The sequence below is a fragment of the Bos indicus genome, chromosome 19, assembly GCF_029378745.1.
Source record: "Bos indicus isolate NIAB-ARS_2022 breed Sahiwal x Tharparkar chromosome 19, NIAB-ARS_B.indTharparkar_mat_pri_1.0, whole genome shotgun sequence".
Classification (NCBI taxonomy): Eukaryota; Metazoa; Chordata; class Mammalia; order Artiodactyla; family Bovidae; genus Bos; species Bos indicus.
The window spans coordinates 35845955-35872311 of record NC_091778.1 but is presented as its reverse complement, the minus strand read 5'-3'; the positions used below and the strand labels follow the sequence as shown (position 1 = coordinate 35872311).

The 26357-nt window shown below is 62.0% G+C and overlaps 3 protein-coding genes across 15 annotated transcripts in view; 1 reads left to right on the top strand and 2 right to left on the bottom strand.

Moving 5' to 3' along the window:
• Positions 1 to 1722, top strand: part of RAI1 (retinoic acid induced 1) — a 103666-nt gene extending 101944 nt beyond the window's left edge. For all 4 annotated transcript variants that reach the window (XM_070773187.1, XM_070773189.1, XM_070773188.1 and 1 more), the window contains 2 exons: positions 45 to 94; positions 392 to 1722. In XM_070773187.1, the coding sequence (XP_070629288.1) occupies positions 45 to 94; positions 392 to 406 (65 nt within the window). In that variant the 3' untranslated portion in view covers positions 407 to 1722. The remainder of the gene's footprint in view (positions 1 to 44; positions 95 to 391) is intronic.
• A 474-nt stretch (positions 1723 to 2196) lies between these two features.
• On the bottom strand, positions 2197 to 18330 carry SREBF1 (sterol regulatory element binding transcription factor 1). Of its 3 annotated transcripts, XM_019980922.2 has the most exons (21): positions 18032 to 18330; positions 17167 to 17170; positions 11266 to 11310; positions 9566 to 9994; positions 9018 to 9205; positions 8796 to 8933; positions 8477 to 8695; positions 7734 to 7848; positions 7406 to 7626; positions 6979 to 7180; positions 6688 to 6866; positions 6185 to 6446; positions 5940 to 6106; positions 5634 to 5802; positions 5027 to 5135; positions 4678 to 4787; positions 4447 to 4579; positions 4132 to 4297; positions 3487 to 3687; positions 3279 to 3387; positions 2197 to 2956 (listed from the first exon to the last, which is right to left on the bottom strand). In XM_019980922.2, exons 1-21 carry the CDS (start codon positions 18179 to 18181, stop codon positions 2724 to 2726), a joined length of 3549 nt encoding a protein of 1182 aa, XP_019836481.2. In that variant the 5' UTR covers positions 18182 to 18330; the 3' UTR covers positions 2197 to 2723. The 3 variants fall into 3 exon arrangements, with proteins under 3 accessions (XP_019836481.2, XP_019836480.2, XP_019836479.2); XM_019980921.2 differs by lacking the exon at positions 17167 to 17170 and having other exon boundaries at positions 11266 to 11360; positions 18091 to 18320; XM_019980920.2 differs by lacking the exons at positions 11266 to 11310; positions 17167 to 17170 and having other exon boundaries at positions 18091 to 18328.
• A 4623-nt stretch (positions 18331 to 22953) lies between these two features.
• The window catches only part of TOM1L2 (target of myb1 like 2 membrane trafficking protein), a 71520-nt gene continuing 68116 nt past the window's right edge, over positions 22954 to 26357 (bottom strand). For all 8 annotated transcript variants that reach the window (XM_070773192.1, XM_070773194.1, XM_070773195.1 and 5 more), the window contains one exon: positions 22954 to 26282. In XM_070773192.1, the coding sequence (XP_070629293.1) occupies positions 26134 to 26282 (149 nt within the window). In that variant the 3' untranslated portion in view covers positions 22954 to 26133. The remainder of the gene's footprint in view (positions 26283 to 26357) is intronic.

Genomic DNA, 26357 nt, shown 5'->3' with positions numbered 1-26357 from the left:
ACACGATGCCGGTTCTGACCGCACGAACTTCTGTTTGCTCATAGGTTGTATATTCATTGAAGAGAACTTTTCTTTGAAATGCCCCAAACATAAGGTGAGTTACCGCGAGCCCCCCTTGGAGGGGCCCAGGCTGGAGAGCATTCTCCGTAGCGGGCCCATCGGCTCCAGGCAGACAGCGGTGGCGAGTGCGCACGCGAGGGCCCCGGGCCACTTAAACTCCCGCGTGCGCCCGGGGCGGGGCTAGCCCGGGGGCGGAGCGCGGAGGCCAGCCTCCAGGCCCAGCTGCCGGCGGGGCTTCGCTCTCACTGCGAGTCCGGGGCGGGTCCGGAGGGGTTGACCCCTCGGCACGTGCACCTCCGTAGGCAGCGCGCCCCGTGTCTCTTTTCTGCAGAGGCTGCCGTTGTAATCCACTCCCGGCCGGAGGAGCCGCCGGAGCCAGCCCGCCCGCCGCCGAGGAGAGGAGCCGCAGGCGTAGCCCCCGGGCCTTTGCCCTGCTTCCGGCGCGGGTCCTGAGCGGATTCCTGATCCGGAACCGAATCTTGGATCTGGCCGCCTTGGGCGGAAGCTAGTGGTCCCCGGTTGGGTAGAAAACACGCTCCGGATCCGTCTGCTCCTGGCACCGGACGGCACAGGGCCTTCTCGCCTCCATCCCCCGGCCAGGCTTGGAGAGGGGTTAGCCCGCGGAGTGGCCAGACCCCTTGGGACCCCCAGACTCTGGCGGAGCCGGAAGGCCTGTAGCCTGGGGACACACTTCTCCCCTGAAAGTTCCAGGATAACGTGGTACACATTCCACGTGGGTCTGTCGTGGCCGTCAGCCGGACACCCTGAGTGTGGGTAGGGATAGGGGATTGGCGAGTCCTGACCCATGCAGGAGGGGCTGGAGGCTGGGCGCCTTAACTGCCCAGCCTCGGCCAAAACCTGCGTGTAGGTCTGGAGGGCGGAGCATCTGGGGCCTGTTCTCGAGGGATGCGACCTTCCTGGGTGTGGGCAGACTTGCCCCCGCTGGCTTCTGCTCGTCCCCCTTCCAGCCCACCCCATCCCTGGAGCCCAGCCTGGGAGCGCAGAAGGAGTCTCGATCCCCAGTAGACGCGTGACCAACCCTCCGCATGACCACCGTCTCCAGGGGCCGCAGCGCCACTCGCACGGGAGCGGAGACAGCGCTAGATCCATGTACACACCTGTGTGCCCCTCTATATATATGTCACATAGAATGTATATATGTTGGGAACATGCTCGCTTCTCCGTGTGTCGCCACTGTGCGTCGTGCGCCCCTTAGCACGGGGCCCTTGCTGGGAAGGTGGCTCCAGCGCTGCCCCCTTCCCCATGCAGCCACCACCGCCCCGGGCCAGTGCCCACCAGTTCGTCCGCCTGTCTGTCCGTGTCCTCAGCTCTGTCCACGCTTCGATAGGCCTGACGCAGCCCCAGCCTGGGGCCGCCCTAGCAACTTCCTGTACATATGACTGTAAAATGGTGAACGTGTGTATTATATCCAGCCTCGTTATATAGTGTATATATATGTATACATATACATATATATAATATATATGAAGACTGTAAATGTTAAGACGACTAGTGTTCTTATTAGTATATTGCTTCACACTGAAGATTGTGTGTATCGAGCTGTTTCTAAAAGATGTTTATTTTCCTTAAGAGTAAAAAAAAAAAAACAGTCATTGCATTCAGAAAAAAAAAGTCAATAAAGATACAACGATTGTTTTGGAATTCTGCAGCCCGTGGATTCTGACCAGATTTTCCTGGGAGAGGGTCCAGGCTTTAGGGGCGGGCTCTGGGACAGGAATGTGCTGTCAGGGAGAGAAGCCCCTGCTGCCCTGCCACAGCTGTGTGGCCTCAGATGAGGGGACAGGGGTTAGGCAGGTGACACACCCAGACACACAGGAAGACCCAGGTTGTAGTTCCTCCCGTCACCACAGATTCCCAAGAACATATCATTCCTGGACCTAAAGGGGGCAGAAGCTGGGAGGGTAAGCAAGAAGGAAAAGCTGAGACCACAAGGGCCCTAAGGGTTAGGAGATGAGAGCGCGCGCCAGGGCCCAGGTCAGCTGGAGGGAATAAAGCCAGGCCTCCCAAACACAGAAGGGCAGGTGGCAACAAGAAGCCTTTGCCTGGGTGCTAGAGGGACAGAAGGCCCAAAGAATCCCCTCTGGTTAGCCTCTCCCCAAAGGAGCAAAACCCAGATTATAAATAATTTCATTTTTTATTCTCTGTACAAAACTTCTCAACCTATGAAAATAAAGTCTGCAAAAGGCAAAGTAACGCCTGAGCCTTGGAGGCCAGGAGGCTGGTGCACTCCGATCTACACTATGCACAGGTCTCCCTAGATGGGAGGGAGGCACAGGGGGTAGGGTCCCTCGGTTCGGTGAAATGCACCCCTCTCTTCTCTCTGGAGGGAGGGGGAGAGCTGCGGACTGGGGGCCCATGACACCCAGGAGCGGTGTCACTGGGAGCACGTGACATCCGGCGGCGGCGGCAGGCCCCGGTAATTCCCCAGCCGGCCACCAGGGGCCAGCACTATCCTGGCCACCGCGCGCCGAGTGCGGGAGCGGGCTGGGTAGGCCCGCAGGTCAAGAGCAGACGTCTCTGAGGGTCTCCAGCCGCCCAGGGGCCGCGCAGTCTGTGGACTGGGCGTGAGCCCCGGATCTCCGGCGTCGCTCTCGGCCGCTGATACGGAGACCCGGCTCTAGGGCAGGCCCGCCGGCAGGAGTCTAGCTGGAGGTCACAGTGGTCCCACCGCCCAGGCGCATGAGCATCTGCTGACAGTCGTGCAGCAGCCGGCGGTCACCGAGCTTCTCCAGCGTGCGCGCCGCCTCGGCCAGCATGCCCACGCGCTGCCCGGGCGCCGACAGGAAGCCGGGCGGCAGGTAGCAAGAGGCCAGCAGCAAAGCCTCGGCCTGCTCCCGCCTCGTGGGCCGGGACTCCAGTTCCGCCGCCGCCACACCTGCGCACGCACACGGGAGCACGTCAGGGGCGGGGGCTGCGCCAGGGTGGGGCTCAGGCCCCGGCCCCGCCCCTGTCGCCTGGTCCAGCCTGCGCCCCCACGCCTTTGGTTTTGGGCTGCCATGCAACTTGGTCCCTTCCGCTCCTTCCCCTGGAGCACAGAGCGAGTGCTCCACAAAGGACAGTCGTCCCCCGAGTCACAGGTTAGGGCTCCCATCAGGGGCCACCTCGAAGTCCCGAGGCTCCTGTGTGTCTTATGGTCTCCCTCTGCAGCCATCACCTGGCCTGCGACCCTTCCCACCTGGGCCAGCCGGCCTTCTCACCTCCTTTGCAGGGGCCGACCCTCCTCCTCAGGCTGCGATCCAGAAGCTGGTGTGTCCGCGCTGGGCTGGCCCCTGCCATCAGTCGGGCAGTGGCTTCATGTAGGAATACCTGGGCAGGAGGAACCAGGAGAGGTTCAGGTCAGGCCCCACTCCCTTCAGACACCTCATGTCTGTCCCCATCGCAAGTCAGGACTCTGTGGGCACTCACCCTCCGCATGGCAGGCCGAACATTCTGTGCCAGACGCCTCAGGCCACTCAGGTCCCTCTGGAAACCACGAAGCTCGAGGGCAGAGGCCTGGGCCCCACCTCCAGGGCCCTGCGAGGCCTGGGTGGGTGCCGGCAGCTTCTGCCGCTGCCAGAGGCTGGTGCGCGCCACAAGGAGCAGGTCACACAGGAGCAGCTGCAAGGCCTGGGGGTGGTGGGTAGGGCAGGGCAGGGGTCAGGGCCTCTGGCTGTGGGAGAGAAGGCTAGGGGGCCCGCGGTGCCAGGGGCCGGCTCCGGGCTGCACTGCCGAGGCACTGCACCTGCCTCACACATGCAATGCAACAGCAATGCACCGCGGGGCCGCCCGCTCTCCAGGCCCCCATGCCCCCACCGGCCTGCGCGGCAGCCTCCAAGGAGGGCCCTGCCACATGTTCACCCCACCCTCCTCCTAGGAGGGCAACATTGAGGCCAGAGGGAGCAGCCATTCTCCCCTGGACCCAAGCCTTAGCCAGAAGGCAAGGCCGGCTGGGTCCCCCGTCCTGTGCTGTTGGGCTGACCCTGCAGTCTTCTGCAGCCCAAGGGGGACCATCCAGGGAGTGGAAAGGCCAAGGCCCCTGAGACAGGCCAGGCCCCTGGCCCCAGCCCTTACCTTGTCAATGGAGCTGTCAGCTGGTGTGGTGGCCAGGCTGTCCTGCAGGTACCCACTGGCCTTCTCACACATTGCCAGGCTGGCTGGGCCAGACTCAGCCTTCCCGCGGCCTAGAATGGTCCGGGCAGCCTTGAAGGAGTGCAGAGCCGCCCTGGGTAGGGGTTTCCTGTTGGGGCCAAGGCAGAAGTGTCATGGTTGGACCTCCCTCTGCCCTGGTTCTGGCTTCATGGGAAGAGCATGGTGAGACCCCAAGGACATAGAACAAAGCTGGGGGCAGGGTTGGGGGTGGGGCACGAGCATGCAGCCTGTGCTCACTCGGACTCCTGCAGGGCACGGGGCAGGTGCTCCACCAATGGGTACAGCCTCTCGGCTGCCTCCTCATCCCGCCGAAGCCAGTGGGTCACCACAGCTGTCAGAGAGGCCCACCACTTGGCCACCGGGTCTGTGCCTGCAAAGGGGGCACAGGAGGCAGAAACTCAGCCACACTGCACCCGAAGCTGAGCTGCTTGGCGCTGGGGCTGAGGGCGTCACAGGTGGGGGGCTCACCGGGGGTGGCAGCCATGCTGGAGCTGATGGAGAAGCTGCAGGTAGGAGCTCCGGCCACGTCCGAACAGCTGTTCAGCAGCTGCAGGTACCCCAGGGCATCTGAGAACTCCCTGTGGCAGGAGAGGACGGGCGGTCAGGATGGCTGGCAGGGGTCCTCACCTCTGCACACAGCGCAGCCTGGCCTCCTGGCTCCTCCAAGAGCCTCCATCCCCTCGTGCTGGGCCGGTGGGAAACTGAGGCCCAGAGAGGAACCGAAATGCACCTAAGGCCACAGTGGCCCAGCTCTGGCCACCCACAGGCTCCACTGAACAGGGGGCTCTGGCCTGCTGAGGTGCACAGAGACACTCACTTGTCCCCCTCGGCTGATCCAGGACTGGGGCTGGGCTGGGCCACGCAATTCAGTGCTCGCTCCAAGAGATGTTCGCGGAACAGTTGAGTCACCTGGGCCAGGGGATCCACTGTGGAGAAGAGTGGGCGAGTGGAGGGGCGAGAATGGCCCCACCCCTCCTGTGCACAGGCACCTCCCTGCACTAGGGATCTTTTCTGGGCACGGGAGGGCCTGGCTCTGAGACAATTGAAAGCTGGTGGATAAACACTCCGTCCACCTGTGGACAGGATAACCCACCTGGGATGCACGCCCTTTCCCGACCTCCTCACTGCATGGTGATGTTGTCTGGAGCACCTCTTGAATCAGCCCCCTGGCCCCCTGCCCCGTCTTCCTGTTTGCCTCTGAAGAGCCCCCGCTGAGACAGACCCAGGTTGGCCTCCCCATCTGCACATCCCCATAGCCACACCAGATGGCAGGGCAGCAGGCCAGGGTGGGCCGGGACAGCAGAGAGGCAGGGGACAAGAGACTGACCAGGGAAAGGCATGAGGAATGGGAACGGGGGACAGAGGAGGCGGCCAGCTGTGGGGAAAGGGGTGGGCACGGGGAAGGGCCCAGGGAGAGAAGGCACCTGGGTTCCCAGCCACGCTGTACAAGCTGTCCCTCGGGGCGCTGCACAGGGCCCAGTTGCCATCCACGAAGAAACGGTGGCCCACAGGGTGGCAGAGCCACTGCATGGCAAGGGGCACTGAGCCGCTCTGTGCCAGGCAGGCCTGGCGAGCACTGCTCAGGAAGAAGCGCTGTTGAGGAAGGAACGGGCCGTCAAACTGAACCCTGGCCGAGACCACGGCGGGCCCACAGCCGGCCCCATAACCACGTGCCTTTCTGTGCAGCCCTCACCTACCCACAGAGCCCCCACTGGTCACCACCTACTCACTGTCAGAAAATGCAAGGCCCGGGGCAGACTGGCCTTGACCCTGAGTGCGGCGGCCACGTAGATCTCAGCCAGCGTGGCCACGGACACAGCATCTCCAGCGCACTCGGCCAGGTTCAGGGCACTCAGTGCCAGGTTGGCAGCAGCGAGGTGCCCACCTGAGTACTTTCCTGGAAGATAAGAGGGCGTGAGGCCAAGAGTGGTGTGGAGGCAGCAGGACCCCGGGGGCCCAGCCCTTGCTCGCATACCCATGGTGTGCAGCTGGTGCAGCTTGTGGTAGACGAGGGCTGCGTCACGGGCACTGGTGCGAGCATCTGCCTGTAGGGCCCTGTCCCTCCGTAGGCCCCCTGCCCAGCCGGCCAGCCAGCGGCCCACCCAGAGACGTTGCAGCAGGTGGCGGATGAGGCTCCAGAGCAGGCTGCAGGCCAGGTCCAGGTGGGAGGTGGGCAGAGGCCGGCCCAAGGCCCGCAGGGCCAGCCACAGCTGCTGGGCAGCCTGGGCAAAGTCCCCCTGGGGGTGAGGGGTTTTCAGGTAAGAAACGTGGGGCTGTGCTACTCCTCCACCTTGGGCCTCCCGTGAGGACCACACCATCCCAGCAGCGCAGGCTGGGCCCCTAGGGGTCCACAGGAGTCGGAGGGGTAGTCAGGAGTGGGAAGAACAGGGGAGGTCCACGGTATGCCCAGCACCTTCCCAGACACTGCTCGGGGTCCCAGCCTTGCCGGATCCCATCCCCCAGGGTCTGGCCACTTACCCTGGCCAGGTCCAGGTCAGCCTGCTTGCGATGCCTCCAGAAGTGCACGGCGGGGCATGAGTGGGGCCGAGTGACTGGTTCTCCATAGACAAAGAGAAGTGCCAAGGAGAAGAGCACCAGCAGCCCATTCATCAGCCAGACCAGTGGGGGCAGCAGCCATGGGGCCCAGCCAGGACCATCTAGGGGCAGACAGAAGCTGGGGACACAGAGGCTGGGCACCCAGGAAATTCAGAGCCCCAAGCCCACAGGACAAGATCCACCTCTGCGAGAGCCCCCCTCCTACCACCCTACCTCTGCCCTCAGCACCCAGCATGCTGCGCCTGGGACCGTGGTTGATGCTGGTGGTGTCGGAGGGGCCAGCAGGACCCCGGCTACCCAGCAGGGAGGCCAAGGGGTTGCAGGAGAGACAGAGGAAGACGAGCGCGCACAGGGCCAGGCGAGAGCGGTCCAGCATGCCCTGGCTGTGGGGAGCAGGCAGCGGCTCTGGATTCACCTGGGGGGACGGGCAGGGCGGTGAGAACAGGGCGGCGTGACCCAGAGAGCACAGCTCCAAGAAGGAGGGGTCAACTCTGCCCCCTGCCTTACTGTGGGAACCCCTCAGCCCTGTCTTTCTTCTGTCTATAAAAGGGGAGGTGGGATGTGTGAGGGGCCTGATCCAGTCCTGGGGCTCAGAGGAAGTTGCTGGATGACAAGAAGGGAACAACACTGCAGGCCCCACCTGGCCGTCCTCAAAGACCGGGCTGTCGGGCTCCGAGTCACTGCCACTTCCACCGCTGCTACTGCCCCTGCTGCCAAGGGACAAGGGGCTGCTCTGGGAGGGCGAGCCGGCATCTGAGGGGGGTGGACTCAGGGTGTCCACCACCTCTGGCTTCATGCCCTCCATGGGCACATCTGTGCTACCTCCACTGCCACAAGCCGACACCAGGTCCTTCAGCGATTCTGTGGGCCAGAGAGGAGCAGGCTGGAGTGAGCTCCACACCCCACCTCACCCCAAATTGGAGCTCAGGATCTGGGGGAGCTGCGAGCCAGGGAGGGCCAGCACTCACTGCTTTTGTGGACAGCAGTGCGCAGACTCAGGTTCTCCTGCTTGAGCTTCTGGTTGCTGTGCTGAAGGAAGCGGATGTAGTCGATGGCCTTGCGCAAGACGGCAGATTTATTCAACTGCAGGGGTGGGGTGGGAGGGAGATGGCACAAGTGGTCAGGCCAGAGAGCTTGGCACTGAAGCGAGAGGGCAGGGCTGCTTTGCAACACAATCGCCTCAGGAGATTTGCATCTGCTATTCCTACTCCCTGGGAACATTCCTCCCCTAGAACCTGCCGCCCAGGTAAGTAAGATACAGACAACAGCACCTGGCTGGCTGCTGTCAACATCACTCCACCTTATGCCTCACCCTCTCACCTCCTCCAGGCCTCTGTTCACACATCGCATCACCTTTGTGAGGCCTTCCCTGACCACCCAACTTAGGTTTGCAACTTCCCCCATCCCTCTTCTCTCCAGCACAGCACTTATGCCACCTGGCGTACCCCAACCCAGCTCTGCTGGTGCCCCCGCACCCTGCTAGAATGTCAGCTACTCAACAGCAGGATCTCTGTCTGTCCCCTGCTAAATCCCCAGCACCTGGAAGAGCCTGTGCCACCCGGGGCTTCCCTGAAGCTCAGCTGAACAGAGCTGCCAGGCCCGAGGAGGCTGGGGCCCCAGGACTGTCTGCCCAGCCCCATCTTCCTCCTCCTCCTCCTCCTCCCAGGTGCCTGCTTGCCCAGAGCCACCCTGTTAGGGCCTCAGCCCACACCTTGGCCTCGGTGCCCACCACCAGGTCCTTGAGCTCAACGATCTTGTCATTGATGGAAGAGCGGTAGCGTTTCTCGATGGCGTTGTGGGCTGTACGCTTCTCGCCGCGGCTCTGCGCCGAGCCTGGAGCCTTGCCACTGGCAAGTCGGTTGATGGGCAGCTTGTCAGTGTCTACTACCAGTGGCACCGTGGCCAGGATGGCCCCGCCACTCACCAGGGTCTGCAGGGCCAGGCAGAGTTAGCAGGTGGACATGTGAGCAAGCCTCGCCGCCCCCCACCCCACCCAAGCCACCCACCCCCACCCTGCCTGAGCCCCCTACCTGCAAGGGCGCTGCCTGAACAGCAGTGCCAGGGCCCAGGGAGCGGATGCCTGCCGCTTTCAAGGGGGCTCCCACATCTGTTTTCACGGTCGTCAGGAGCAACGAGTCTGCCTTGATGAAGTGGGGCTGCAGCAGGACCTAAGGACAGGAGGGGCCTCAGTCGTGGGCTATGGGTCTGGGCCCAGGGCTGCCACCTCCCTGATGCCAGCCAGACCGCCTCACCGGGACCTGCTGTATCTGGGAGGTCACAGCGGTTGCTCCAGGGGCCACCGTGGGGGTGGCTGTGGCTGTCAACAGCTGCTGGGGGGCCGCGCTCTGAACCTGGCTGTGCAAGGAGACGGGCGGGACCCCTGGCAGGGAAGCCAGTGGCAGGCCAGCCAGTGACTGCGAGCTGCTCCCCGGAGGGGTCCCTGCAGAGATGAAGGCTGGGGCTGAGGACACAGGCTGTCGCAACCCACTTCCAACCCGTCCCCCAGGTCCTCATCACCATGTGACCTGGGATTAGTCACTACCCTTGTGGCCGTGGGTTCCTATCTGGATGGCTCTGCCCAGGGCTCTGATGCAAGTATGCCAGCCTCCTAGCCAAGAATCGCTCTGCGGAAGGGCAGCTGGTGTGGACCCCGGGCAGTGAGGGAAGTGCTTCATCCATAGGAGCCCGAGAACTGCTGGTGAGCAGGCGCCTCCAGCCACAGAGCAGGGGCCCGACTGCTAAAGCCTGCAAACTCCTCTACCAAAAGCACCTGACTCCCACCTCCACATGCCCTCCTTACCTGTGAAGCCTCCCGGAGGGCTGGGGTAGCCCACAATGGGAGCAGAGCTGAACTGCGGTGGGGTGGTGGCCGCAACACTCTGCGGCAGGAGAGCTCCAGGCAGGGGCTGGGGGGTGGTGGGCTGGAGGACAGTCAGGGGCGCTGGCTCCTCCTTGATCCCAGGCACCGGGGAGAAGGCAGGCACAGATGGGTATATCTTCAGGGGGGTGGGCGCAGGCTGGGGAGGGGACAAGGGTGGGGGTGTCACCTTGGTCACCCCCAGGAAGCCTTCAAGTGAGGAGCTCATCGTGGAAGGAGGTGGGGACAGGCTGCCCGGGGAGCTGGCGTCAGGACTGGCAGGGTCTGTGGTCCCTGCTCCGCCCCCAGCGTAGGGCGGGTCGAATAGGCCCGGGAATTCGCTGTCTTGGTTGTTGATGAGCTGAAGCATGTCTGCGGGGAGGAGGAAAAGCTGTGAGCGGCAGTGGAGCAGGTGTTGTGTGTCTTCACGCCCCCCCCCACCCCTGACACAGTGTACACGTGGGAGCAATGCCACAGAAACAAAGAGCCACCCCCAGGAGCCCACGCTCACAGACACCCGGGACATCTGGAGCTTTGCCCAGTGCATCAAACAGCCTTGCGACACTGGACAATGCCAGTGGCCCCCGAAGCAGAGGTCCACGACCGCTCAATTCAGAGCTGCCTTTGCCAACCCATTTCTCTGTGCAATAAACCGAGACTTGGGGCAGAGTCAACCACTGGCCGTATGTGTGCCAACCAGTGTGTCTCGGAATGTTCTGGGCACAAGCCCAGGCCCTGTTTGCAGCCAAGCAGCTTGGGACCGGCCATTCAAGCTTCAGTCTCCCCTCAATGAAAGCCAATGCCGTCTGTCCTGACTCTCCTCCTCATACAGACTGGACACATGGCCCGCAGCAGCCCAAACTGGCCACAAGCCCTCTCCCCCAGCTGGCAACCAGCAGACTGGCTGGGTCAGTCCAGGGCCCTCTAACCCACTGAAGGAGTCATCCACTGGGTCAAAGTGCTCTGCAGGACCCATGAGCAAACCCTGGGAGCCCCAGGTGTCCCCCAGACCCCCAGCCTGGGCTTCTGGCGAAAGTGTCCTCTCACCAGCCCTTAGTCTCCCCATCTGTACAGGACAGACAAAACACTTTGTGACAGGACAGCTGCACGGAGTGGGGCCTCAAGGTCACCTGAGTCCCTCCTACTGACAGGTGCCAGGCAGGAAAGTGACTGCAGGGGACGACCCAAGCTGCCAGGAGAGCACAAGGGAGGATGGGGTGGGGGTGGGTGCCAGGCTCAGCCCTCCTGTCCTCAAACACAAACACTTGGCAGGCCCTCCAGGTCTGCACAGGTCATAGTGCACAGTGCTTTCTCCCGCAGGACCCCCTACCCCAGGCCTCACGAGCCCCTTTGATAGTTGGGGAAACTGAGGCCGAGAGACGAAACTGGCTGACCTAGGGCTCCCACTGTCTGTCAAGCCCAAGGTGCCCCCAAAAGGGAGATCCAGGAGACAGAGGAAAAGTGGTCCTCCCCGCTGTGGAGCAGATGTGGGAAAGCCACCCCCTTACTCCGGACGTGGGCGTGGGGAGCCTACTCCTCTTAGAGCAGGGAGTGTGTACACCTCCCCTCAGGGCACCGAGGATGGAACCCCTCTGAGGAAATGAAAGCTCTATAATAAAGGGGTGGAGGCCTCCAAAAAATACCTTCGAACGTGCAGTCCATGGTTCCGCGGCCCGGGCCCGTCGCCCCTCGGGGCGTCCAGGCGGCTGGCCTGCCGGTCTCCGAGCACAGACTTCACCTGCGGAGCCGGCGCACTTTAAAGCCGCTGAGCGACAGAGCTACCCGCCGGCCCCGCCCCCGCTACCGGCCCCGCCCCCGCCCCGCCCCGCCGGCCAGCCCCGCCCCGCGTAGCGGCGGGCCGGGCATGGGGTGAGCGCGCGCGGCCAATCAGCGGCCGCGCCACCGCCTCCTGGCGCCCCGCCCCGGCCCCGCCCCACCCCCACGGCACGCGGCTCGGGTTGCGCCCCGCGGCGCCGCATGGGGGCCGGGGTTACTAGCGGACGCTGGCCCTTAACCCACTAGGCGCCGACGTCTGCAGGGGTTACTGGCGGTCAAGTCAGAGAAGAGCGGTGGAACGAGGGGCTAGAGGTGCCCCAGCTCCGCAGGTAAGTCTCCGGCTCTCTGATACCCTGAGCCGGTCTCGACCACGCTCAGCCTCAGTTCGCTCTTGGGAAATGGGACGAGCACGATTCTGGGCTCCGACGGGGACAAGTAAACGTGTTACTGGGTGCAGTGCTTAAGTGAGACCTAGGGCCACCTGGCAGTGGGTGTGGGGACCTCCCCTTCCTAGGCCGCCCCAGCATGGGCCACACCTCACTGCACGAACCCCTGGCAACAGTCACTTCCCAGGGAAACTGAGGAAGGGAACATACCCCAAACTGATGGCCAGTAACAGCTGAGCCCGAGCTGAAGCCCCATACAGACATCCCTTTGAAGAGGGGCCTGGATCTGGGACGGGGTCAGTGACACCCCCACCCCCAGCAGTCTCGGGGTGAACCTGACTCACTTATTCACTGCAGGGTCAGGGGAAGCCAACAGGCAGCCCAGTCCCTGGGACAGAAGGTGAGGAAGTCCTGAGGTGACAGGCTCTGGGGGTCTCTGGAGGGGTGCCCAGAACCTCTCCCCTTCTGTGTAAGGTTCGAGTTCTACACAGATGAACAGAGCCTGGCCAGCAGCCCAGGTTGCCAGCTCCAGCTTTTGTGGCCAAGTGGACTCCAGGCTCATGCCAGCCTCCAACTGCGGCCAAGCCCACCTGCAACCCTTTCTTGGTGTCCTGCAGCCTCAGAGGGTGTTGGGGGCAGAGATCCCCTGGCCCTGATGGCTCTCACTTTCCAGGAGGCTCCTCTCCATCACATATCCACCCTTCTTTGTTCGGGTCCTTCCATGGCCTTGCAGCAGGTGCCAAGGACAACTGAATTCTCCACCTCCCTTCCTCCTCAGCTGGTGGGTGCTCACACCCTCCCTCACCCCCCCAAATCAAGACATTGGTGTTGGCAAGGCTCCTACCTCACCTGAGTACCTTGAGACTGGGAGACACTCAGGCCTGAATTCCAGGGCTGACTCACACCTGAGCCTCTGCAGGGCCAGGGCCACCCAGAGTCAAGCCTACCTGCTCCTGACCGTCCCTCTCCCTGTCTCATGCTCTCTCGCCCCCTTTGTTTCCCATTTCACATGTCTTGGCTCTGTCCCATCTAGACCAAGGACATAGAAGGGAGAGGCCCACAGCCGATAGGGTCAGGAACAGCTGCCAAGAGGAGGGCTGGCCTCGGGGACATGATCTAACGAAGACTCAGTGCATCTGGTGGCATGTTGAGGGGCCACCACCCTCTGAACTCACGGTCTGACTGGGCCCCCTCTCACTCTCTTCTAAAGCCAGGTCTGGGTGCCAGAACTTCCCTCCACCCTTCACTTGCTGTGCAGTCCCAAGCAAGTCACTCTCCTTCTCTGAGCCTTCACCTCTGGCCTTGGAGCAGGGGATTCTAGGAGGCAAGAGAGCCCCCCCTCCAGGGTGCACAGTTTAAAGAAGCTCCCTCCAGTCCAGTGGGCCTGAAAGGCTGGACAGGGCTCCCACAGTGGGGCCCCTCCGCCAGTGAAGTAAGCACTCACATGACCTAAGACTCAAGGCCTGCGTAGCTCCTGCACCCACTCTATGGGGAGAGGGGAGGTGTGGGCTCAGCCTCAGGGGGCCCACCTGCCCCTCCCCAAGCCTGGCTTCATCTTTTCCTCTCCTGCCCTGATTCTATCAGGGCCTAACAGGAAACCTGAAACCCTCTGCCCCCTCCCTGGCTCTACCTACAAACCTCCCTCTGAAGGCAGATGTGGGCCTTTTATTCTCGGGCCTATTTATCCTGTGAGGCCATGACAGAAATCCTTGGGGGACCCCCATCACGCCCACCCACAGGAGCCCACCTCTGACTATCACAGGAGCCTATGACCCGCAGGAGCTGACACAAGGCCTTGCACCCCAAACTCTTCTTGCATGCCCCCTGGGACAGGGAGCTCACCACCTCCTTCATATGGCTTGGCCCATGAAGCTCAGATGTCCCTAAATGCCAGGCCAGTGCCAGGTGCTGGGGGTGCAGGAACAGAGCGTGAAGACCTCCCAGTGGAGCTTCTGTTCGAGTGCAGGAACAGAGCGTGAAGACCTCCCAGTGGAGCTTCTGTTCGAGGGAGGCCAACCGTCTACTAATCCGTGGAGGAAGGGGGTGCAGGTGATGAGCATCGTGAAGAAACAGAGGGAGTCAGGGCAGGCCTCTTTGTGGAGGGGGCATCTGAGTAGAGGCCTGAATGAAAGAAGGGAATGGGCCAGGAGGAAGGATGTCACAGGCAGTAGGAACAGCAAGTGCAAAGGCCCTGAGGTGGGAGCAAGCTTGGTGTGCTATCAAGACAAAGAAGAAGCTGGTGTGACTGCAGAAGAGGGGGTCACGAAGGAAGAGGGTCAAGGAGACAGCCCAAAGCTGGAGTTCCAACCCACGTTTGTCTGTCGCCTGAGCTAAGAACACCAATTCTCAGGGAATGGGCAGAAAAGGGATTTTTAAGCAGGTCACAAAGTCTGCAGCAGACAGCACAAAGCAACAGCACCACTCCACCTCTGGCTGCGTGAGGGAGGGCACAAGGCAGCAGTGGGAAGCGGGCTTGCACCCTGCCAGCCAGCCCCGCTGCTCCCACCAGCATCTCCTGGAACCTCCCGAGAAGCACGGTTGGCAGGTTTGCATGTCCTCAGCCGATCATATGTGCAGCAGGGGCACAGGGTGCCTTTTTGTGTGTGGGGCTGCCCGGGGATGTGGCAGGTGCCTGCTCTTCCTGGAATGAGATGGCCCCGGAGCCAGAGCCCCAGGGGAACCTGAATATGAGCCCTCTATCCAGATGAGGCCACTAAGGCTCAGAGGGAGGCTATGTGCCCCAGGTCTTCCGACTGCCAAGTGAAGAACCTCAGACCTACACCCAGGCCTGCCAACCCCCCAAGCCCACAGCCCCTAGCCCCGCCTGCCAGGGGCAGGAGTGAGCCCTGAGGCCAGCCTGGCTCTGTCCCAACTTGTTGCCACCACTCATCCCAGGTCAGGATGTGCGTGCAGAGTGCTACGCAGAGGGGAGGCAGTGTGAAGCTCCAAGGCTCAGCCCTGGCATTGCCCCCTCTGAAGTGTGTGTGTTGGTTCAAAGGCAGCACACTGCTTCCGAGCTGCCAGGCTGCTCTCTGGAACAATAAACCTCCTTACACTCTCCCTTGCAATGTGTCCTGTTTAATCAGAGCATCACCAGCACTGGGTTTTATCGTTTTTACCTACTTTGGGGTGCTTTCCTTAGTCCTCACAACTGTGTGACTGGAACCTTGAAGGTGCTTTAATTTGCATCTCTGAGGCTGCCCCGAGGCGGTTGTGCAGCAAACAATCAACTATGGCCAGAAACCCAGAAACACATGCTGGGCTTGGGCCCTCCTCTGCCAGCTAGAGATGGATTTACTGCAACATGTTCTTGGCCTGGGAGGCAATCCCCACTGGGCCTGGCCTTCCTGCTGCTCCCCACACCTCAGCTGGGCAGGTGGGGGTAGTGGGCATGTCCGCCCCCAATCTGTATACCAGTGAGGAGATAACCGTGGCATTTCTGAGGCTCTCCCCTCCCCTATCACAAGTGCAGGTATGCACGCCCAGTAGGCCCCAGGGTCAAAGGGCACATCCACGGGGCCTGTGGCTGGCAAGACACAGGACAGAGGCACTTGCTCTGGCCAGGAGTCATTGCCACCTGGCCTGCCCTATCAGCTGGGCGAAGTCCAGACCCCAGGCCTCTGCCCGGTGGTGACCCCACCTGAGGCTGGGCAGGTCACCTAGAATGTGTGCATCCAGTGAGGTGACCACCGGGCAGAAGGCAGCTCCCAACTGCTGGCCCACTCGCCTTCCTGGACTGCCGGCAGCTCTCCCCACCCCCTCACAGGTGCGAGGGCTGGAACTCACAGGGATTCACGGGCAGCCCACCTATGGCCTCACCCCAGCTTTCCAGGGCAGCCACTGCAACCTGGAGAGAGTACACAGCCACACCGGGAGGGCCTCTGCTTCCTGCCACCTGGGGCAGATGGGCCAGGCACCCAAGGCAGGAGAGGGATGGAGAGGGGCCATGTCCAGGGGGAGAGGCCTCTCCCAGGCTCTGCCCTCAGGACCTCTGGACGTGAGGATGAGGCAGGAGAGCCATGTGGGGGCAGAGTGTGTCCAGGGCATGGGGAGGGCCTGGAGGGACAGGACTCACCACGGGAGGGCGGGCCCGGCCCACCTGACAGGTCTCAAACACCACACTGAGACAAGGGACTGTATCTTGGGGTTCTGGGCAGCCATGGTGGTTAGGGAGCTGAGCAGGCAATGTGCTGTGGCCAGAGCAGGGCTGTAAGCCATCTTGAGCTTGTTTTCTAAGGAGGGCCCATGCTTGGCAGCACCAGGGAGAGACCTGGGCATGAGAGACTGTAGGGAGAGGCCTGGGGGGGCAGGTTGGCCCCCATGTACCTCTTTGAGCAGGCTGGCCTGGAACCCAGGAAGCCAGGTCCCTGTGGTTGATTTAGGGACTGGGTCGAAGGCAGACACCTGGACTTCGAAGACGAGTGAACTGGGAAGCCCAGGCAGAGGTGACTTCCAGCTATGCACTGGAGGCCCAGGCCACCCCTTGACCAGGCCCACCCGACCAGCAGCGTCCTCCAATCACCCCTTCGTCACTGAGCAGCATAGTGCAGTGAATGAACCAGTGGGAGATAAGGCCCTCCACGGCATCAACACAATCCCAGCACTCATGCAAGGCGGCTCCCACACACCCTCTCTCATGGCCACAAGGGACCCCAAAACAAGAACGGGAGAAGGAGGCTGGGAGCAAGTGGATCTACCCAGAGTTGTGGTGCAGTGCAGCCAGGGCCCAGCCTGCAGCACAGGACTTGGGGCTCCTGGTGAGGGCGCTGGTCACATGACGGAGTCTGGCCGAGGCACATGCCCAGGCTGGGTGGGGCTCAGGGCCATGGGCAGACTCCCTGATGCCAGTCCTCCGTCTCATGAGTCAAAGGCTCTGGGCTAGGATGAGGTGGCCGTGTGACCTGTGACCGTTTCGACCCACTCCCAGGCCCCCAGCATACCTCCATATAGAGCAGCCTCCTGAGTCCCCTGCTCTACAGTGTCACACACATACACACATTCACAATAGGAGACCAGCATTTAAGAGCGTGGGCTCTGGAGCTCCCACCCTGGGTTTGAATTCTGGCTCTACCATGCTCTGCTGTGTGACCTGGGACAAGTCACTTAACATCCCACTGCCTCTGGGATCCAGTTCAGCTCTCACCTCCGAGTCAACGCTGCCTGGCCCTCCTCTCAACTCCCCTCCAGGGGACCTGGCAACTCTTGGGCCCTACCAGCTGGGTTCCCAGAGAGCCATCCAAAGAGGGGTTGGCTCAGTTGTGTCCATTTTGCTAACCCTAGGGCGGCCATAGGCTCCATGGATGAGTCCATCCAGGCTGTGGGAGGTTTGGGTCCTGTGCTCAGGGCCTGTTTTCCCCATCAACCAAGTGCAAGGTAGCCAACGTGGCTGAAACTGCATAGGAACCTCGGAGGCAACCTGCGGAGGCTGGAATGTGCTCTGTGCTCCGTGGGCAACAGCCTCCTGACTGGCCCCGCTGCAGCTTCGCCCCCAACACCCTCTTTGTAGAACAACCAGAGCAGTGTTTCTAGGTGTGTAAGAGAGCCCGCGCTGCTGCTCCCGCCTTTCCCTGCCAAGTCCTCTTCCACCCATCTGCCCAGTCTCACCTGTGCCCCTCCAACTCCTCGCCGTGCCCTCTGCGGGGAAGACATCCTTCTCAGGGCTGAGCTCAGGTCCCACCCCACCGCCCTACCCGAAGCAGTCACCCTGCCCCAGCTCCACCACAGATGTAAGTATCCGTTTATGGGTTTCCTTAGGGTGGGTTTGTGCTTCCAAGGAAAGGGGGAGCCCAGGTCTGTGAACCTCTGGTGCCTAGAACTGGGCCTGGTATTCAGTAGACGCTCGATAAACGTGTGCCGAACCGATACCCGGAGCCAGCTAGGAGAACCGGGCCCTGGTCTGTCAGGGTCCGCGGGACCGCGGCGCGCATGCGCAGGAGCGCGGGCGCCGAGCTGAACTCTCCGGCCGGAGGGAACGACCGAGAGTAACCTCCTGCTGACGTCAAGGCCGGGGCGGGGCGGGGCATCGGCGACGCCGGGTCCCCGGCTCTCGCCAACGCCGCCTCGCGACTGAGGACTCGGTGGCCGCGGGGTGCGGGCCGGGGCGCCCAGAGGCGCACGTGCTCAGCGCCGAGCCTCCTACAGGACCCAGCGGGCACGGGCAGCTCCGCGGGGACAGGACCGCGAGGCCCGCAGCCCTCGGCGCAGAGACGCGGAGCGCTCCGCACAGAGGCGCGGGCCGCGCCCCGACGCCCTCCGCGCCCCCGGCCCGGCGCCGCCCGTGCGCGGAGCCCAGTGGCCCTGACGCACCTTCTATGTCGGTCAGCAGCGCCGCGTCCAGCTCGCACGGCTCGGCCAGCGCCAGCTCCAAGGCCGCTTCGTTGAAGGGTGGCTCGTCCATGGCGCAGTCACCTCCTCTCGGAGGTCCGCCGGGCCCGCCGCAGCCGCTCCGCGCGTTCGCGTCCCGCCCGGAACTCGGTGGTGCCCAGCGCCCGCGAAAAGTTCCTCGGAAACTGGGTTCCCGGCGGCGGTTCTGCGGGGCAGGCGGGGCGGGGCGGAGCCTTGCAGGAGCCCCGCCCCCGGGTGGACGGTCCCGCCCAACCTGAGGAGCGTCAGGCGGCCCCGATCTGGCCTGCGCACCCGCCCCCTGGCCGTTCCATCCCTGCGCGGACTGCTGCGGGGCTCCCAGGCCCCGGCTTCTCCCGCCCTGAGCAAGGAGGCCGAGTGGAAGCCCCGGGTTGGGTCCGTCCCAGATGTCGCTGAACTTGGGGCAAGAAGTGACCCGACAAACTTCATTCTGAGATTTGGGCCTTTAGAAGACAGACTAGTCCAAGACCTGCTGTGTGCCCTCTGGCCAGTTACCTCACCACACTGTTCCTCAGTTTCCTCAGCTGTAACGGGGCTTGATGGTGTCTCCGCATAGGCTGACTGGGACGTTAGTAACGGTGGCCGGCTGGGCCTGTGAGATGAGCCTGCCCCTCCTTCTTTAGATCTTCTGAAGAGTCTGGAAGAGGCTAGAATTTCCCACTCTGACTTACTCTGGTTTCCTCCCAGATCCAGCTGTGGGACTGACAGAAGGGCTGGGGGTTAGTGGGCCCAGTCCGGCTGCTGAAGGTGGGCTGGCCTCTGCACCCGGAGTTTAGGAGCTCACCAGCACAAGCTCACACAGCCACCTGGAGCTGTACCAGGACTGGACCCCGTCCCCAGAGCAGCTGGGATGAGGTAGGGGCAGTCTGTGCTTTGGGCCTGGGACCCCTTGCCCTGGATCGGGACAGGCCCGGGCAGGTCAGAGGAGACAGCTAGACTGGGGAGAGAGCTGGACCAGGACCCTGGGTCCTGTGGGTTGGGGGCAGAGCTAGGTGCCAAGGGAGGGTCCTAATAAGGTGGACTGAGATACTAATATGCAGGTGCTGGAAGTGTGGAAGCAGTGAGCAGAGGCACCCTTGGTAGGGGGCAGCCAAGGAGCCTTATCAGAGGTCTGGACCCCCACCTCCACCCCCCACTCCTCAGTGAATCCAGCCATCCTGAGTACTGCTTTGCTCAGATTCCAGATATAGCCTGTCTGACCACACCCTCTGACAGAGTGACATTTGTGGCGCACTTTGGAAGGGGGGTGTTGCCCAGGCCAAGAAAGGCTTTGGAGGCCCAAGTCCCTGGGGCTCAGACTGGACACGCAGGGCTCTTGGTTCCCCTCCCGGAAGTGGCTGCGGTGGAAAATTACCCAGAACAGGGATGGCCAGGCCCCGGGGGACCTCCAAACCGCATCTGTTTCCCAAGTGGTCCTGCTCAGGGACCCTTGGGGCCTGGTCCTCCAGATGAACTTCTGTGGGGAAACAGCCCCCTGCATCCTGATGCCCAGGCCCCACCCCCCCAAGTAGGAGCCAAGCACCCAGAGGGCCTTGGGAATCTGGGGAGTTCCCTGAAATTTCCAACAGGCCTTCCCAGGGAGGGGAGGGGGTGCTGTGTGAAGCCTGAAGACCAGTTTCTTAGAGTCAGGAAACAGGTCTGGGTTTTCACCTGCTTGCTGTGTACTTGGAACATCGTACTTCACCTTTCTGGTGTCTGTAAAATGAGAACACTCCTTCCTGCTGTAACCCTGCAGAGTCTGTTGGAGTCAAGGTCAAGACAGATGTGCCTGCTTGTCTTGTAGCCGCCTATACCGCATATATAAAGAGCAAGCTCAGTCAATATGCGCGTGTAACTGCAGCAGTTCAGGAGAGAGGGTGATGAAGCAGCGCCCAATGGAGACCCGCAGCCAGCTCAAGTGAAGGCTGGCTGAAGCCCCCTGTAGGGCCCAGTCGTGGGAGCGGGGAGGAATCTGCCACCAAAGAGATCACTGTTTCACTGGGCAGCCTGAGACCAGCTGGGCAGGGCAGGGGTCCAGGGGAGGGTGGGGAAAGCCGGGTGGGGCTGCGGCTCTTCGGGGAACACGGTCCTCTGAGCGCCCCTCCCCTGGCCTTCCCGGGGACTCTGCTGCCGCGCCGCAGCTGCGCGCTTCCGCGTTAACCCTTTTCTTCCCGGAGGACAGCATCCCATTTCACAGGTGAGCAGAGAGAGGCGGAGGGGACGCGCGCCGGGAGCCGCGGGGTCGCCGGCCGGACGAGCCCCGCCCCGGCCCGAGGCGCAGCCAATGGGCGCGGGGCCCTGGGTGGGGTGACGTGGCGTCAACGCCCGGCTCCCGGCGGCTGTGTCACGTGCGCCTTCCGACCGACCCTGCGCCCAGCTCGCGCCGCCTCGCCCGCGCCGCCCCGCCCAGAGCCGGCGTCCCGCCGGGTCCACCTGAGAGGCAGGTCTCGTCTCTGCTCCTTGCCGCTGTGGGCGTCTGAGAGGCACAGGGGCATCGTCTGTGGGTTCAGAGCCGTTTGGGGCAGGTGTCCAGCGCAGGCAGGGCCGAGCCATGTCCTTGATGCCAGAACTGAGGGGCGGGTGGCGGGGCAAGCTCGGGAGCTGCCAGGGCTGCTGGCACTGGGCATTGCCTCACAGGCTACGCAGACCCCTCCCCACTCCTTGAGCCCCCCTGCCCCTGGCCTGCCCTTTCGTGCTTCATTTTGCAGTAGCTGAGCTGGGACCTGTCCGGCTTGTGGCCGAGGCAGCAGAGAGCCTGCAGGGAGCACTGGGTTCCTCCCAGCTCTCCATCTGGTCATAATGGAACCAGATGGCCATTGACATGGCTGGTTCTGGTCTTGGATGACCCTGTGTTCTCATGCCAGTTTGGCTTCTGCTGTGTACTGGACAAGTCATTTGAAGCCCTCTCTGAGCTGCTCTGGGGGTACACCGGCCAGGGAAGAGCCTCAGGAACTCAGTGAGGGCTGGGGCTTACAGGAAGAGTGAGGCATCAACTGACACCACATCCAAGTACAGGCGGGTTCTGATTCTGAGTTCATTGTCAAGTGTACATTTCACTGAAGGCTGCATCCCTGGCTTTTCTTGAAAAATGGGAGTTGAGCAACAGCAGGCTACAGTGGCCTGTGAGCTTCTCTGGTCCCCTCTGTCCCTGAAATCCACCGAGGCAGCGCCCTGGAGGCATTGGGTTAACCATGTTTGACCCCACTTCTCACATCACGGGACACCCTGCCTGCAGCTCGGGGCAGGGGTGGGGAGGGTATGGCTGGTCCCATGGACTCCCTGGTGCTGAAGGCCTGGAGCCCCTGCACCCTCTGAAGCCACCCAGCAAGAGCTGGCAGGGGTTCCACTACAGCAAACAACACTTCTGGGTGAGTCCTGCATGTTCAAGGCCTCTTGTCTGCCCATGCCCAGCTCCTCAGGGCCCCAGAGACCTTTTCCTTGGAAAAGAGGGGGACTATAGAAGGATTTCTTCTCAGCTGTCTTAGTGGGGGACTAGTGGGCAGTGGGCCATGGGCCATGAGTCATGAGTTGACCAACAGGGCTCCCCACACTGCCCCCTCTTCTGGCTGCTCCCCAAGACCTCCCCACCCTGCAGGCCCTGGAAGAGGGCTCCAGGGCTTCCTGGCTGCAAAGTGTCCTTAATTCTGAGAATTGGACTGGAGCTGCCCCTCCCCTTCCTGGCCAATCTGGCATCCCACATGCTCGCCATGGGATCCTGGCACATCCACGGTGATGTCTCAGGGTCACCCCACTTTGCACCCCACTCAGGGACACAGGCCAGTAACCTCAGATATGCGGATGACACCACCCTTATGGCAGAAAGCGAAGAACTAAAGACCCTCTTGGTGAAAGTGAAAAAGGAGAGTGAAAAAGTTGGCTTAAAACTCAACATTCAGAAAACTAAGATCATCGCATCCGGTCCCATCACTTTATGGCAAATACATGGGGAAACAGTGGAAACAGTGACAGACTTTATTTTTTGGGCTCCAAAATCACTGCAGATGGTGACTGCAGCCATGAAATTAAAAGACACTTACTCCTTTGAAGAAAAGCTATGACCAACCTAGACAGCATATTAAAAAAGCAGAGACATTACTTTACCAACAAAGGTCTGTCTAGTCAAAGCTATGGTTTTTCCAATAGTCATGTATGGACGTGAGAGTTGGACTATAAAGAAAGCTGAGTGCCAAAGAATTGATGCTTTTGAACTGTGGTGTTGAAGATGCTGGAGAGTCCCTTGCACTGTAAGGAGATCAAACCAGTCAATCCTAAAGGAAATCAGTCCTGAATATTCATTGGAAGGACTGATCCTGAAGCTCAAACTCCAATACTTTGGCCACTGGATGCGAAGAACTGACTTATTGGAAAAGCCCTGATGCTGGGAAAGACTGAAGGCTGGAGGAGAAGGGGACAACAGAGGATGAGATGGTTGGATGGCATCACTGACTCGATGGACATGAGTTTGAGTAAGCTCCAGGAGTTGGTGATGGACAGGGAGGCCTGGTGTCCTGCAGTCCATGGGGTCACAAAGAGTCAGACACGACTGAATGAACTGAACAGGGACACAGAGCAGGCCTCTTTCGGGGCCCACAGCACCTTTCACAGGGGGACACGACTTCCATCCACAGAGCCTGGGGCCCCCACACTCTGGAGGCTGCTCCCAGACTCCCCTGGCATGGGGCCTTGGTCTCATTCCGACTGCCACCCCCAGGCAGAGGGAGTGGGGCGAGCGTTCCCGGCAGCACGGAGGCCCACGCTGCCTCTGCTTAGACAAAGCTGAAGGTCAGCTCTGGCAGGCCCGACGGAACAGAGATCGCACAGCAGCAGTCTGTTTGTTTGTTTATTGTGGAGTATTTTACATGCAAGATCCCAAACTAGACAGACATATCTAGGAGAGCTCGTGGGTAGACAGACGCTCTGGTGTCACTGACTCACCCTCCAGTCCTGCTCTGCCGGCAGAGACAGACAGTGACAGACCGCTAGGCTGGGGGACGCCGACAACAAACCTGAGAACCCTCACAAATCAAGTGCAAACTCAAGGGAATAAATATTCACCCCCTTTCCTCCAGGAGCACCTGGAGAGATGCCATGAGCCTTCTGAGTTGATAGCTATTCTCAGGGCACCCCAGGGACAGGAAGGGCTGAAGTTGGGCATGGGAGAGGTGGGGGCCTTGGGGCATCTTCTGGGTGGTGAAGCTGGCTATGCCCACGTTGGGGACAGGGGAGGGGGCCAGGGCCTGGGGGCTGCCAGTACAAAAGGCTCCACTGTCCTCCACAGGGTTTCTTCCTCACTGGCCCACAGCCCCTGAACCCTGTGGAAGGCTGGGTTGGACTGAGTTAGAAGCATGCGGAGGCCAAGTGGGGCTGTGGTGGCAGGAAGGAACAGGAGGAGCTGGAGTCTGGGCACCTGCTGCCCTGGGTCCGCACTCGCCCCCACCTCCCCGGGCTCCCTTCTCTGGACCTCGGTAAGGAGGGGAAGGGCAGGGAGCCAAGGCGGGATCCAGGGCCAACAGCACAGTTGATCACACTGAGGGGCTGACAGACAGATGGAAGGACGGATAGCAGACGGCCACCTTGCCCTCTGGGCTGGCCAATGAAGAGCCACTGCAGCTCTGAGGCCCTTGTCCTTATGCACACAGATAAGCCAGTCGGTCACATTCCCCCGGGGGTCCCGGGCAGGGGCCGCTCTGGGGCAGGCTGGCCAAAGGCCCACCAGTGCCTGGTCATACGAACTCAGTGCTATTTGCTGCTGCCCACTGGTCAGAGAGGCAGGAGGAAGGGGTTAGTTTTCACATCTCAGCACACAACACAGAAAAGGTTAAACACATCCCCAAGAAAATATTTTGACAAAATAAATATTTTAACCTATAATCAGGTATAATTAGTGCTTATAAGGAATCCCAGCAATAATTTAGTGTAATTACATACTGGATCTGCGGTCTCTAACACTGGCAGAGGCTGGTGGCTCGGAGGGTCTCACTCTGCTGGGCAGAAGGCTCTGGCCAGGGTTCCCTCCTGGGAGAGCGGCCCGAGGGCCGAGCCTCCCAGACAGAAGGGAACCAGTGAGATGGGCCCGGGGAACCTGGGGCCTCAGGACAGGAAGGGCGAGCAGCACCCGTCCTGGGCACCTGCTTCCTGGGCGTGGTGGGGGCAGGTGGGGCAGGCTGCTGTGACCTGATGGACGAGTGGAGGGGCAGCTCCGGCCAGGACAGCTGGCGAGGCCACTATCACTCACCACCCTAGTGGCTTGGCCTCTCTAGACTGGGCCTGGCTGAGCAGCTGGAGCTGGGGATGGCTTTGTGGGGTCTCCCCGGGACAGGCTTGTGCTCCTGCCACACTGTCCACCTGGGGACCCCCGGGAGGCCAGCTCCTCCCTCAGCAGATGCTGGGCCCGGCTGCTGTGACTCCCGAAGGACTGACTGACCACCAGAGGCCCACTGTCCTCTGTGGGCTGGCAAGGCAGGCCCCACCCCACAGAGACACACCCCCAGGCTACACTAGAGGCCTGGGGATACCAGCTGGAGTGGCCAGGCACAAGCAGGACCTGCCCTGCAGCTCGTCAGCTGGCTTCGGACGGTTCAGCATCCAAGGCTAACTGAAGGTGGGACCAGGCAGCGGGGAGCCGCGGTGTGGGGGCCCGGCTGGGCAGGGTGCAGCAGGCTGACCCAGATACACGGAGGGGTATCCTCCGAGGACCTGGGGTGTGAGGTGCCAGCAGGACCCCAGGCCTCCCCTGTGGAGGGAGCTGCGGGGGGGGCCAGGCCAGGTGTGGGTCCCCCAATGGCGCCTTGGTCTCTACCACACCTGCTGCTGCTGGACCCCCCACAGCCCCAAACCCCGCACTGAACGCTCCCAGGAGACCCCAGCTTTGCCCTGATGCCGGGGAGCACCTGCTAGAGCTCTGAGCAGGGCTAGGGCTCCCAGGCCAGCAAGAAGCTGCGGGCATAGCCCGTGTGCTCTTCTGGGCACAGGGCAGCTCAGGCTAGATCAGGCTGGGGCCAAGTGAGGACCCAGGACGGAGTGGGGCTCGCCAGTCGCCCCCCCTGCTGAGGTGGCCTGCAAGGTCAGGCTTCAGGACAGTCTGTGGGGGAGGCTGAGTCCCTGCCCAGAAGGAACACAGGAGCCTTGGAGCTGCACAGGCCGCTGGGTCACTGGGATTTCACTCGGGGTCAAAACCACTTACTGCTGTGGGCCCTGGAGGTGGAGGCAGAGGCTACCCTGGGCCGGGCTGAACGAAGCACATTCCGAAAGGCGCCTAGCTTTCCCGGGCCGGCCAGAGCCAGCCCTCACCATGCAGGCCCCTCCACAGACAGGGCGGCGTACAGAGTGGTGCATGGGGGCAGTGAGGCCACCGCCACGTTACCTCTGCAGGCTCTGCCCACACCGGAGCCATGGGCCCCCGGCAGACCCCTTGGTCCCAGCTCGGCAGGGGGCCTGGGCTAGCAGCAGAAAGTGAAGAGGGTCAAGCAGGTGGTAGATGAGAGACGCCACCCGCGGGCACCACAGAGCCTACTGAAGTGCCAATGCTCATCAGGGAGCGGCAGTGGGGAGCAAGACCAAGCCCGCGGCTGCAGACTTGCCCTTTCTGGGACCAAGGGGGCACAGGCGGGCAGGAGAGGCCTGCTGAGCTGGGCATGGGGCTGGGGTCTGAGCCCCTTCTCTGTGGGCAAGTGACCAGAGGAACTGCTCGGGAACAGCCCCAAAGGGCTGGCCCTGCCTGGGGCTGGGCTGGTCACCAGCTCTTCCTGGAAGAAACAGGCAGAGGGAGCAGGAGGGCAGAGGCTGAGGGTCTGCAGCTGCAGCGACATTGTCCCACCTCCCAAACAGAAGGTGGCTAAAGCTGGGCCCAACGAGTGGGAGGCCTGGGAGCAAACACAGTGGTGTTTCCATGGAGATACAGCAGCGCAGGACCAAGTGGGGGCGGGGGATGGGGGGAGTGGCCAGAGCCTGGTGTGGACCGGGGGTGAGAGGTGACCTGCCATGGGGGGGGCCCAACCACAGGACAGCTCACAGGGCAAAGAGGGCATCCTCTGACCGCTCCGGCTTCTTCCGGCCTGAGGGATTCGAGGCTGGGGCCGGAGCATCCGCTGGGGGAGAGGGGAGGCTGGGAACCATTTCAGCAGCTTTGGCCCTTTCTTCAAGGAATTTATCGAACTCTGCAACACAGAACAAGGCCCAGCAGGGATGGGTAGGGGCTCAGCTGCCACGCCCGATCCCACAGGCAAGGGCCC

Coding starts and splice junctions, on each gene's coding strand:
- SREBF1 (XM_019980922.2), bottom strand. CDS start 18,181: ATGGACGAGCCACCCTTCAACGAAGCGGCCTTGGAGCTGGCGCTGGCC. Junction 9,995..11,265: donor CATGGACTGCACGTTCGAAG/GTATTTTTTGGA, acceptor TCCTCCCCGCAG/ACATGCTTCAGCTCATCAAC. Junction 6,867..6,978: donor GCTGGGTGCTGAGGGCAGAG/GTAGGGTGGTAG, acceptor GTCTGCCCCTAG/ATGGTCCTGGCTGGGCCCCA.